Raw genomic sequence first — 14342 nt, forward strand, 5'->3', positions numbered from 1 at the left:
ATTACTTTAAGTTTTCGAAATATTAGAAAATTGTCCAGAGAATTCCTTTTGCTCCCTAAAAGAAAAAATTCTTCCCCTTACGGAAGAGGGATGTAGAGAAGAATTTGAAAATCGCCAAACTTGCGCCAAATGAAAGAAAAAACCTATAAAATACTTCTTAACTAAAAATATAAGTATAAAAAATATGAATTAACTCACCTGTGAAACGTTACAAGTCCTCCTTTAATGAATTTTTCTTTGCAGTTGAAGGCACAGCAATATTTAACCATTTTTTAGCCTGGTTTTTAACTAAACACCACTGAACTCCATGTAAAATCTTACCCCAGTCGAAAGAAATGTCACCCAGTCACGTGATTAAAACTTGTTCAGTGGTCTGTGGTGTCTGTCCCCTTTTTCGAAAACGGATGCTCCCTCTAACTCATTATACCACCTCTATGTCCATGACCCGTCAAGAACCAGATGACTTGTTTTGGAGGAATTGTTTTGAAAAAAGTAACATTGTTAATAATTTTGAATAGACGTCTGCCTCTGTCTGAATTATTCCATTGAGATTGCCATTTTGTTAGAAGATAATCTTTAATACGTCGTTTAAGATATGAAACTGGAAGTGGGTATACATAATTTTTCTGTTGTCTCGTAGATTGTTTAGCTAAATCATCTGCTTTTTCATTACCTACTCTATTGCTGTGTGCTTTAATCCAGGAAATTTGAATTGATGTGTGTTGTAGTTCTTGTTGAATATCAAAAGAAATTCTATTACTTGTGCCAAAATCAAGTATTGATGATTTTGAGTCTGACCAGATTACATAAGTATCGTTAACAGCAAGGGGACTCTAACCCATGATCCGTCTACCACTGAGAATATTTCAAATCAGCACTGTGGTCGGTGCAAGTCGGATGCGGAATTCGTGTCGACCAGCCATCGCAAGGATTCGAATTCGGTTCACCTCATTGGAAGGCGAATGCTCTATCCCCTGAATCATGAAGATATACATATTGTAAATTATCAATAGTGAAATTTTAAAAAAAAAGAAAAATGATATGTTATTGAACATAAATCGATATATTATAGTATATCACTGGGCTGTATGAGAAAAAAATATTAGGTAGCTTTTATACAACATATTTGTTTTAGCAAATTTCTAAATCTTCAAAAACTTAACACGGAATATAAAAGAAAATCATCTTTTCATTAATATTAAGTTTTATCTCGCTACATCCTAGCAGAATTTTTTTAGGAGATTAATGTCCCAGCAACCTAGGAGATTCTAACATATTTCCATCCTTTTCGGAACCTATTTACAACGTTCTTTCAAAATACATAAATCAACTCTGTCGTCCATTTTTGCGTCAAAGCCCTTTTTTCATTCATAGATTTTTCTTTATCCGAAACTCATCAAACAAATGAGTGTTTTGTTATTCTTTGGCGATCTCCACAAATCATTCCTTATGCAAAACACGAGTGATATCCAAGTTACTCCTTCTTTAATGACAGAAAAGCTCATTGATTCCGTTTCGAGTCAATCAATATGCTCTTGACAACCGCCAGTTGGTCGCCAACGCTGTAGAAAAATATTACCTCTTCTAGAAATCTGCAATTGATAAGGAAAGGACATCCTTTTGTATTATTGTATTTTTTTTGTTCATTGTATTTAATGGTGTTTGAGACATGTGTTTTGTTGTAACAGTTTTCCTCTTACTTTCTAATGATTTTTCGGTTCTTATATGGCTTAAAATAGAAAACGATGCCAAAATTCTCTGGAAAAGAAACTGAATTTGCAATTATTTATTTCTTTGTGCCGAGCAGCGTATATCACTAATGAAACTATTTCTTTTCTTTGACAATGCTGATTATTCTCCTGTATTGAAAAATATATATTTCCTTTTTCATCTTTTAGATTAATTTTTTTCTTTGCCTACTTTGTCATGTTTCTTTTCTCCTTTTTGATGTCAACGAGTTTGCAGTGACTAATTATTTTTTTCAGTACATAATCAAAATAATGTCTGGTTTTTTTCAAAAAAAATTATACATTTGATTGGACAAAAAATATATCCTAACTTATGCATCCAGGAAATAGAGGAAATATAAAAGGACTAACTCAAGTTATCATTAAAGAAGTTTTACTAATCAAGAAAACCAAAGTCATTGCCATTGCCGCACTATATGGTCGAGAACTTAGGCGGAGAAGAGAGGTGGCGTAGAGGAGGGCCAATTTCTAATATAGAACTGTAAAAAACGTCATCGCACTTAGAAAAATATGAACTAAGGGTACTTACGTCAAAATTGAATAGTTTTTTTTAATGAAATTAATTTATTTTACGTTTCAAATTTACTTACCCAAGATCTAAAAGGATTTGTGCAAAAGTGAAAACTTTGTATTATTTCTTATTCTCGATATACCTACATCAGCTCATAATTTGACCCTGAATAGATAAATTTTAGCGCAAAACTTACGTCTTTCGTCACCACCTGGTCATCAATTCAAGAGATTTGGATAAAAAAAATGACAAGTGACATTTTTTTTAACGTGTTTATATTAAACTTTTTACCAGGCATATACTTTACTAATTTTCAAAATTTCCACTGAGTTTCATAGTATAACAATATAATAGAAAAAAATAGTGAACCTGGCCGTTCAATCTTATTTTATGTTATCATCCGTTTAATCCTATTTTATTCTCATTTGGCAGCTGGCTTATTTTCTAGTTTGTGGCAGTCAAGTTCAACTCCGTAGCTTTGCAATTTTAAACCAAACTCAGATTATAAGAGAACACCTGGATCAAATAATTTGACAGTATTTTTTTTTTGCATTGAATCTTTCCTCATTTGCGTTACATGGAGTGGAAAACCACGAAACCAGTCACGGTTTCCTCGATGACACCAGCATTCTAAAGCATGATTGACTTGCTACTAAGGCTATTTCATGTCAGTACTATGGGCGGTGTGAGCTGGCAGAAGAATTTGTATCGATCAACCATCTCTGTGATACGAACCAGCTGGTTCGTATCACAGAGAGGGTCACCTCATAGGGAGGCGAACTCTCCATCCTCTGAGTCACCGCGGTTCTGGGTCACCTGATTGAGAGGCTCTTTTTTTATGAATTGCTACCTCTTTTAGAAAATGGTCTAAAAGTATTCCAATTTCGCACCACCTATTTTTCCTTCAAGTCTATGAAATGACCAGGTTCCTTCGTAACGCTTTCGGTCAAGTTTACGGGTAGAAAAATAAATAATCATGTTTCTTTTGTACTGGATTACGTCACTGAACTATGTTCTCTCGTTTCGGTTAAACAAAAGAAGAATTCCCATTACTTTCTTAAAATTCGTGACGCTGGAAATGGCTGAACCATCTAGAAAGAATAAATGAAAATAAAAGTTTGATGAAAATCTTAAATTGACCCTGAGGAAGATCTAAATAAAGATAATCAGATGCTCTAACAAAAGACCTAACAATAATAACATTTCCTCTAGATTGCAAATGTCATTATTCAAATTTAAGAACAGAAAAGTTTGAAAAAACTTTATTCTACAAACCTAGGCCTACTACTGGCTGTAGCACGAAAAAAAAAAAAAGAAAAAAAAGAAAAGCAAATAAAAACCAAAACAACTTAATGTCTACAAGGAAATTGTGGTGTTTTTTAGCTAAAGGTACTCTTCTAAACATTTTGAAAGTGTCGCTGATCATTAATTGTTTTGAAATCCCTTGAAAAAACAATTAATGATGAGACAAAGAAAATTTTAGGGCATACAATTTATCGCATGCCCTATATTTCTCTTTACCCTATGTATTAAAGATTTGTAATTGATTACTCTTAAGAATATAGCAGAGAAAACATCTGAACAAGGATACCAAAGCAATGTAATATGATATATCGATAAAGTCTTAGAATTCATTAAATGTTTTTTTAGATAAAAACTTATATCTCATTTTGTTTTGTATAAATTGATTTAGATTTTTTTTAAACTTTTATTTCAATAGAGTTTCTAAAAGAAATTCAAAATTATTTTAGGAAAACTTTTAGCTTCAAAATACTCATCTTTGCTTGCCTGACCATAATCAATTTTAAGAACCAATATATTACCAGAGAAGCATTTTTTTCCAACTATTTAATGGTCAAAGTTTTTTGAAAAAAGTAGCATCTTTCAAAAAGACAGGCTAACAGCTCTTTGAAAAACTATTCACCAATCTTCGTCATCTTCAATAAAAATCTATGGATTGAAAATTGAAGTGATTATTTATTCATTTTTCGAGGATTAATATGGATAGAAAACATTTTTTTTTTTACTTTCACTCCAGAAAGTTGATTCTTTCTTGTAAAAATGCAAATTTTCCTCTGCTTTCATTTTCTATTAGTTTTAGTTATTTGAAAGGAAATCCAAGTAATCTAAAATTCTTAAAGCCGTTAAAATGAAACCTCCCATAGATGTTCATCTAGTGAGACTTCTGTGTACTACATCAAAAGTTTTGAAAGTTTGTCAGAGAGAAAAAAAATATTTTCTTCTAATGTATCTATATTTTTCTATTATAATGTGATATTAGTTTTAATATCATCATAATATTCATTTCTATTAATTAAAATATATTTATTGTAAGAAATAAACAGACTAGTTATCACGATTTCTTGCAATTATAGCAAGTTTAAACATAGATACAGTTGTACAAGACAGTAGTGAGACCCATAGTTTTTTGTGGCAGTGTATGCAGGGCAATTAACATAGCGAACAAAGAGAAACTGACGACTTTCGAGAGAAAAATATTAAGAAAACTTTCCGGTGCAATAAGAGAAAACGGAACCTGGAGAATACATTACAACCATGAGTTACAATCAAAATACAAAGAACCTAACATTGTAAAAGTTATCAAGATTTCTCACATAAGGTGGCAAGAGCATTGATGGAGTAGAGAAGTTGTTTGCGGACTTGGGAGTTAACAGAGGGAGAAATATAGCATCCAATAAATTTAGATGGGATAAAATGACTGAGATGGCCTTGGGTGCAAAGCCTAAGAGGAATGATTTCAAGTAATCACAATCAATTATGATTACTATAGTATGCAATAAAACCGCGATCATACGTCATAAATTCTGAAGACTCAATCGTCACGAAGCAACACCACAATAGCATGGAAGAAAAACCAAGCAATCACTGACTCTAAGACACAAGGCCCCAAGTCACGGACGAGAAAAGGCATAACAAATCTTGTCGAGAGGCAGAGGAGGAGTACAGCATTCACGCACATTCCCAACACCCACAGGACAACAGTGCTAACTTGTCTGCTAACCTGTCAAAGCCGACATCAGTGAGACACCGCCACTGAGTGGTCCCTATCCTGGAAGGTCTACGAACCAAAAAAAAATTATTAACAAAGAATTAAAATTACATTGATAAAACAGTAAAACATTTACATCGAATGTGGGAGGATCCTACGCTTATTTTATTGTTGGATTCCTCCTCTCACCAACTGCATTGAAGACCTCCATGAATCGTGTTATATCTCAGACCAATTTTTTAATTTGCTTCCTTGCAGTTAATGCAATGGCTTCTGTTTTCACATTCGGCTATCTTGTGTCCATTCTGATTACAGTTAGAGCAAGTGTCATCTCATGCGATTTCTTGCTATATGACTTTATGATATATGTTTTAAGCGTTTGCTTACGGCACTCAGTATGCTGAAGTCCGCCATTATGGTCTACCTGTTATGCCAGCCGTATGCAAAAGGTTAATTGTAAAAGCCACCTTGAATTCGGCCTCTTCTAATTCTTGTTTCCTCTCCTTTAGTTGAGCTTTCAGGTCTTCCTTGGTAATATGATGATTGATATAACAAAGATATCAAATACTTCCGACTGATTATTATTTATAATTTCGAATCGCACATTTTGAAATCTTTTAATAACATCGATATTATCGCAAACAATTATTGCCTGAATATATGTGAAATGAAATACTTCAAAAAATTGAAAAACATTTCTATTGAAAACGATGCAAAAATGCTCTCTGTTATTTTTTTAAACATCTTTACTTCTTTAAAGAATGTTTTACGCAATACTTTTCGTGGTTGATACTATGTTAATAAATTTGTAACTTATTTTTTACTTCAAAATAAGTAAGCAAAAATAATAATAACGAAACATTAATAAAGGTTCGCAAATCCAACGTGATGCATTTCATGATGTTTTAAAGAAGCAACATTATATATAAACTAATAAAACATTACTTCAGTATTTAAATTAAGGCAAATATTTTTGGTATTTTATGAATAAATTTTCTCTTTGATACTTAGAAATTGATTTAAAAATTGAAGGGAATTTTATTTTCATAGAAAAATAGAAATAGTATGCACAGATATTTTTCACACTGAAATCCTTTTTCATCAGAGGTGTCAACTACTACTCTTTTCGAGTGTCAAACAATGAAAAACTGTAGCTCTTAGAACTTTAGTAGATTATATCAACATTTTAAAAGCTTCACCACGAAAGCACTAGAATAAAGTGACTTCTATATAAAATTTTGAAACATTCACATGTGGTGGTAAGAAAAATAGCTATAAATCAAATTTTCTAAAAAAATAAATCATAACATTAAAACATAAACTTCGCAACCACTAGAAGAAATTTTCCCAGAAAACGTTCATTGAGAAACAAAAATTTCGCTTATTTTGATGATTAAAATTCATTTATTTTATGTCTTAAATATTCTTTTTTAAAATAGCGTTTAAACTGAAATTATTTTTGTTAAAAGTTTGTAAGTTGAAAATAATGGTGTAACGGCAATAAACATGTTTATATGCGTAAAACCTCAAAAATATTAGTGTCTAAAAATGTTTGGATAGAATCAGAACTTGAGTTAGAATATTTTTTGATAAATGTTTATATGATAAGTATGTGTATAAAATGTGCTTAAATATTTCACCGGTCAGCTCTTCATACTGAACACACCTTAAAAAGGCGTATTTAAGAAAATGGACACAGCTTGAAAACCGGTCCAAGAAAACTGTCACAGCAAAAATGTTCTTTTTCATCCTTCAAGCCAAATTTAACAAAAACGAGGAACTCCATACTCTATATTTGCTATTTTTTTAAACACTAAGCATAATTTTTAAAGACAGGAAAAGTACCGGATTTCTAGGATAGGGTGGATGTGTACATTAGAGATACAACTTTTTCAATTTTATTCATATTTATACCATTTTGGAAAAATTCTTAATCAGAATTAAGTATTATGATTTAAATGTTTTAATTAAATTGACTTGCTCCGTAACCTTTATTAGTTTCAAACATACACATATGTCTTAAGCTTAGAATTAAAGATTTTGTTTTAGATATTAGATCATATTTTAATTAGTAAATGAGTGAAGTTTTAGAGGGATTCTGAATAATCTGTTATTTTAACTTATAAATAAACTTATAGACAAACTATCTTTAAAATTCCCTCTTACTATGCTCCATTAAATTCTTATTCGCATTTCATAAATTAAACTACGTGATGTTTTAATACCTAAATTTTCTTTCCGAAGATCTTTGATAATTTTAAATTTTAAAACAGATTTAAAATTATTAAAAAATATAATTTTTCTATCTTACGTGAATAGTTTTCTGATACCTTTCGCATTGAAGAATTTCAAAGCACGTAATAACCGAAAATTGTAAATTTAAAGAGTAAAATTGCATTTTAATAATAATTAATGTTATTAAATTAAAAGAATAACAGTAGCAATAGTAACTTATTATGGGGATAGGATAAAAATTATAATTTGCGAGTTTTTAAACGTTTCAAATATCTCATTTATTGAAACAGCTATTTACTTTTAAGATTTAGTTTCATACTCCAAAGTATATATGTGGGTGTTATGTACTTTAAATTTTGTCGCTAAAACAAATTACTTTCATCACAGTTTATGTGTGATAGAAATCTATCTATTAAATATAAATTGAAATATAAATTTACCAGAAATTTAATGAATTTCTGGTAAATTCCAGAAATTTTAAAATGTTACTTTTATGAAAAATGACATCTCTAAGGTAATGTAGAAAATATTTATGATCTAAAATGCCATTAAAATATTTAAAAAATATATAAAATGCGTTTATTTATTATAAAATAGTAAATTAATTAAGTTTTAAAGTGATTAAATTAATCAGTGACTAAATTAATTTTTTTGTTGTAAGTATTCTACTAAGTTTGTAAACATTCTGTTATTAAAATTTATAAATAAATTTAATTAAAAACAGATTATCTATAAAATCCTCTTTTCACTAGCGTCATTAAACTCGTATTCGTTTTTATGAATTAAACTACGTAACGTTTTAATACCGAAATTTTCTTTCCGAAGTCAAAGTAGCTGTACTTCCAAAAAAAAAAAAATCCACTTTATTCAAACCTCTGTCTAACAAGAAAAACATTGCTGTTAGGCACTTTCAACCTTCGCGTATTTATTCAACCGCCGGTTGAAGTAAAAACTTTCTAAAACAAATGATGTTGCATTTCTTTACGAAGCATCAAAGAAAAGTAAAGATAACAGGGAGAAAAAAAAAGTAAAAAACAAAGAAACTTCGTAATTTTGTCTTGAATAAGCTTAGCTTTTTCACCCCGCTATCCATTTAAAAAACACCACAAGGCATGGATAATGCAGTTTTGCCGGGAAAAGCTAATGACGTGTACTTTGCGGTTACAAGTCAAATAGTGTTTAATGCAAAAATCGATTACACCGAGATATCGCGTTCCATTAAACCTTCTGGGCACTATCTAAAATCTTGTCGTCGGCAGAAACGATAAAATTGCCATTTTCTACTACGAAGTCAATCGTTTTCCTTGCAAAGTTTGCTATTTGAATAGATGCGTCTTAATTTTTTTTCCCTCACGAGAAAGACATTTAGGGAAATATTGGACTTAGTAAACGGCAATTTTCTTGAATCCCAGGGATTAAGTTGAAAGAATTGTCGTTCCGAGGGATTTTGTTTCCTTCCAAGATATTCATAAAAACGGAAAGCTTAGGAGAATAAAAATCATGTCCCTTACTTTTTATTTGACCTCAAAAAATAGTCAAGTATTTTTTTTGTGGCTTTGTTTTAAAATGAAACATATTTTTCCTTTCTAATCTCCGTATTTGGAATAGCGTATTTTTACTCTTCTTCTAGTTGTTCCATTTTGTAAATAAATAATAAAATTTAAGGAGGGTTTTCTTTAAATAGATTTCACTGTCCATGTCAAGCTAGAGATAAACTACTAAGATAATGGTTTCAGTATAGGATTCATCTTTTTTGATGAACCAAAGGCAATAACGGGATATAAAACGTACAACACTACCACAGATTTTATATTGGCATATAATCAACAGTATAAGCTATAGCCTATTTATTGATGATTTGTCTTGATCTTTCCTAATGATGTATTTTGATGATCCAAAGAAACTCTTTCTTACAGTCACACAGTATGTCCACTATATCAACTATGTGACAATCTATTTTCATATGTCAGACACTTGTTGGAGCATTTTATAACTGTCGTTGAACTGCCGACTCCATTCCAATTTAACTTCTATTAATGTTCCCCTCCGTATTGTTTAAAAACCCAATACAGAAGACAAGGTAGCTCCTGAATCAAGCAATGGGAGAAATTTGCCTTCGTGGAGGACTTTTTGAGGGAACTAACCCGCATTATCATCACATGGAGAAGGAAAACCCCGAAAACCTCCCTCGGACAGCCTGACGGCAAAGATGCTTTAATCTATGAACCGTCTACCACTAAGGATATTTTGCATCAGCACCGTGATCAGCACAGTCGGAATTCGTATCGGCAGACCATAGTTGGGATTCGAACCAGGGTCACCTCATTGGGAGGCGAGCGCTCTATCGTCTGAACCTAAACGACTCTTGCTCGTATATCGAACCTTTGTGCGAACGATCAAGACGTGACCCATTTGATTGTGCGCGCAAAGTACTGTTAAAAGGATTCAACGAGTTAGTACTTTTTATAACTAGTAATGAGTTTTGAACTCCGCTAATACACTGGTGGACAAAATTAAGAGATGGAAGACATTTTCCCAAATATCTCAAAAAATACTGAATATAAATAAATGAAATTTGGTACGGATATAGCTTATTCCATGATAATAAAGTATACAAAACAAAGATGAAAGTGCCATTCCCTGGCAAGACCTATTGCCAATAAATCCAATGTAGTCTGAACTTAAGGATAAAAGATAACAATAAAAGTGAGGCTTGTACAGTGTGTGTTGCCTCTAGTATGGTGTATGGTCCCCCCTGACAGACAGACAGCATGCACAACGAGTATGCATGCTGTTAATAAAGGAGTTAAGGAGGACTTTTGGAAGACCCTCCCATTCTTCCACCAGAGCAATTTTTAACTCCAGATTGGTTCTGGGGGGAGGTTGGCGCGTCGCAATAGCTCTCCCAAGAGCATCCCAAGCATGTTCAATAGGATTCAGGTCAGGGGATTCGGCTGGCCAATCCATTCGTTGAATATCCTCTCTTTCCAGATACTCATCAACCATGAGAGCCCTATGTGGTCGCGCATTGTCGTCCATAAAAATGAACTCAGGGCCAACAGCGCCACTGAAAAGACGCGCATAGGGCTCTCAGACCTCCTGCCTGTATCTCTGGGCATTCACAGAACCATTGTCAAGCACATGGAGTGGTGTGCGGGTATCTTGCATGTGCGAATGAATGTGCGAAAATGTTTTCCATCTCTTAATTTTGTCCACCAGTGTACTTAGATCCATTATATAATACATAATTTATTTAATCTTTCGGTTGCCCCTGTGAAATGATTTGAAATAAAATGCTAATGAATTAGATATGACATTTTTTAAAGGAAAATATATTTCTAATAACGATAATGAACAATCTTTTTAATGAGAAACATAAGCTTACAAATATCACTGTTGTTAATCTTTAAAATATTAAAAAAAAAAGAAAATTACCTGAAGTTTCAAATTTTATGAATGACGAGCTCTAAGTCAATAAAAAAAAATCTATTTTTTCATACTCTCTACAGAACGCACTAATTGAAAATTACAAATATAATTTATTATCGGGGATAAATTTGCCGCTTGCAACCACTGTCTAAATTTCAAGATAATCGATCAAACTGTTCTGGAGTTATAAGTGAGACGCACACATATCAATACTAAACTCTACATTTTTAAGATATAGATTTACTTCAAATGCATTTTTTGTGAGTCATTAAACTTTGGGCTTTATTTTGTGTTAAGTTCTTTCTTCCTGTCAAGTTATATATTTAACTTAGTACTTCATTTTACCTCATGAGCGTCCTTTCTGACAAGTGATACGGTTAGAGCCGCGATGGCTCGGAGGATAGAGCTTTCGCCTTCCAATGAGTTGAGCCGGGGTTTAATCCCGGCGATGGCTGATCGATACGAATTCTGCATCCGGCTTGCACCGACCACAGTGCTGACGTGAAATATCCTCAGTGGTAGACGGATCATGTGTTAGAGTCCCCTTGCCGTTAGGCTAATCGTGGGAGGTTCTCGTGGTCTTCCTCTCCATGTAACGCAAATGTTAGTTCCATCAAAAGCCTACCACGAAGGCAAATTTCTCCCAATACTCGATCCAGGAGTTCCCTTGTCTTCTGGATCGTGTTCAAAATTACAAGGTTACGGAGTTGAACATTAGTAGTCGTAAACCCAAAAACGACGGATATAAAACAAAAAAGTTATACGGTTAAGGCCGGGATAGTCTGGTAGGTAGGGTACTGGGCCATGATTTAAGATCGTTTAATTATCTTGATTCTGGACGCATCTGTAACCCGTTCAGGACCGGCAGAAGGAAAAAAGCACTTCCACAGGCTCGCATACTCTGAGAATATACGTAAGGAGAACGCAGACGTACTAAGTACAAAACATACAAAGTACATACAAAAGTGTTAAGTTGGGTTGAGATAGCCCAGTTGGCAGGGCACTGGGCCTATGTCCAAGAGTTTGTGGGTTCGATCCCAGTCAGCCGAGGACTCTCCATGTAGTAAATGGTGATTGATGCACGTTAAGTCGGTCGAGTGACAAAGTCATCCATGTTTCTATAACAAATCGAAACCTCTGGGGTACTGATCCAGGAGTTTCCTTGTCTTCTGGATTGGGTTCAAAATTCTACGGAGTTAAACATTAGTAGTCGTAAACCCAAAATTGGGTCGGCTGTTCAACGACGGATATAAAGTGATACGGTTACTTCGTTTTATTTTGTTTGAAGTGTTTAATTTCCATCAAAGTTATGTATTATTTGTTTGCTGTGTGTATTTTTGCTGAAGCGTAGCGCAATAATCCAACAGTTTGTCAGGGTACTTCCAGAGTCTCCACAATGGCTGTTGGCAAGAGGCAGGTTTGAAGAAACGATAAGGCTGATAAGGACGATAGCCCGCATCAACAGGAAGAATGTCACACCAGACTTCATAGTAGCAACGAAGGTAACGCATATCTCATTCACACATCCAAAGCATAATGCTATGTTTCCGATTTTCTTTTTAAGTAATCATGAATGTTACAAGCACACTTACAGTCTCTGGCCAAACTATTAGACGCACTATAAGATTTTTAGTCCAATCTTAATTATCCGGTGATACTATACAGCATTATTGGTTTCACACGGCTGAAACCGGTTTAGACTCGCACATGTCCATGCATCTATTGGTTAATATTTTAATGCAATACGTTAAAAATAAATACAAATAGGAAGTAAATAAAAAATCTCCTGAATAAAAATCCATGACATGTATGTTTAAGTATAAAATTATTGCATATAAACTTGTGCAAAACATGCAATTATTAAAACACTACTAGGAGTCTAATAATTTGGTCTAATTATTATAATATAAAAACTGATATAACAAATATTTTATATTTATGTAATATATCGTCTAATTTATCAAATCGTAGAATTTATATTATAATATATCGTCTGATTTAACCAATCGATACACGAACGTAAACCGGTTTCAGTCGCGTAAAAACAATAAAGCTGTATAGTATCACCTGATAATTAAAATTTTACATCGAATCTTATAATGCGTCTAATAATTTGGTCAGGTACGTTTGAAATGTGCATTGGTTGTCCGTTGCTATCATTCCACTAAACCAGGGATGGGCAAACTTTTTTGGTCGAGGGCCAAACATCAAGAAAAAAAATGTTTCGTGGGCCAAGTAAGATCTTCAAAATTTAAGAAAGAAAAAAAAGCGATATACAAGTTTTAATTTAAATATTTAGTGGGATAAAGGAAATTGCGATTTCATTTCTAAATGTTCCTTATATTAAGGGTCGAAGTGAGATGTGCTTATTTTAAGGAACAAGGCTAAATCCTGTTCTGTTAGTCTGCTTCTGAAATAATTTTTTCTAAGGTTCATAATAGAAAACTCTTGTTCACGTATATAAGATTAAGCTAACATAGCACTGATTTTCTGGGCGTGAAAGTTTAAATTTTGGAAACTAGCTTTTGGTAATGATTATTCAAACTTAGGCATATTTAGAAACAACTGCTTCAGATGATTGTTAGATTGTCCGCTCTTTGGAGCGTAAAATGCGCAGTCTGCCAAATGTGAAGTACAATTTACCTATATTAGATTCCATAAGTCAGCTCCTCGAGAAAGACAAACGCTAGTTGGAGCCAATCTACGGCTATTCTATAAAGAACTTCTGCTTTCAACATTTTACCAATAGAAGCTGTCTGTGCTAACTATTTTCATCAATTTATGTTTTGTAGAACAAAAATAGAGAAAGTAAAAATGTCATCAGTACTTTGTTAAAAAAGGAAAAACAGAAATAATTTTAAACATAGTCGACAATAAAATGGATGTATATTGTTTATATTTGCCGCTGATCGGCAAATAAAAATTCTATTCGCGGGCCGGATAAAATCCTCCGGCGGGCCACAGTTGGCCCGCGGGCCGTAGTTTCCCCATCCCTGCACTAAACCATATGGTTCTGAATTCAAATTATTTTAAAATGGTGTTTGAAATGATGATATTAAAGTAACGCTATACCGGGGTAGGAACCCTACATTGTCAAATATCTCTTCCCCATAAGTAATTTAAAGTATATGGGAAATTATCTAATCATGGGAAATTATCTCTTCCCCATAGGTAATTTAAAGTACATGGTCAATTGTCTTATTCGTAACAAATTATGTAATTCTTGGTAAATTATCCACTCCCTATAAGTGATTTAAAATATATGGCAAATTATCTAAGTCATGGTAAATTTTTTCTTCCACATAAGTACTTTAAAGTATTAAAAAAGTTGGTTTTATTATAAATCATGACATTTCAAATGCTGAAAAAATATTTTCAAAACATCAAAATGCAAGGAAAGTAGTGTAAG

At 32.9% G+C, this 14342-nt stretch overlaps 1 protein-coding gene across 1 annotated transcript in view; it reads left to right on the forward strand.

Moving 5' to 3' along the window:
* Positions 1-14342, forward strand: part of LOC107446312 (beta-alanine transporter-like) — a 175044-nt gene that overhangs the window by 147448 nt on the left and 13254 nt on the right. The window contains exon 5 of the mRNA XM_071179490.2: positions 12309-12435. Coding sequence (XP_071035591.2) covers positions 12309-12435 — 127 coding nt within the window. The remainder of the gene's footprint in view (positions 1-12308; positions 12436-14342) is intronic.

The sequence above is a fragment of the Parasteatoda tepidariorum genome, chromosome 1 (assembly GCF_982258835.1).
Source record: "Parasteatoda tepidariorum strain Cologne lab strain chromosome 1, Ptep-v5.0, whole genome shotgun sequence".
Lineage (NCBI taxonomy): Eukaryota > Metazoa > Arthropoda > Arachnida > Araneae > Theridiidae > Parasteatoda > Parasteatoda tepidariorum.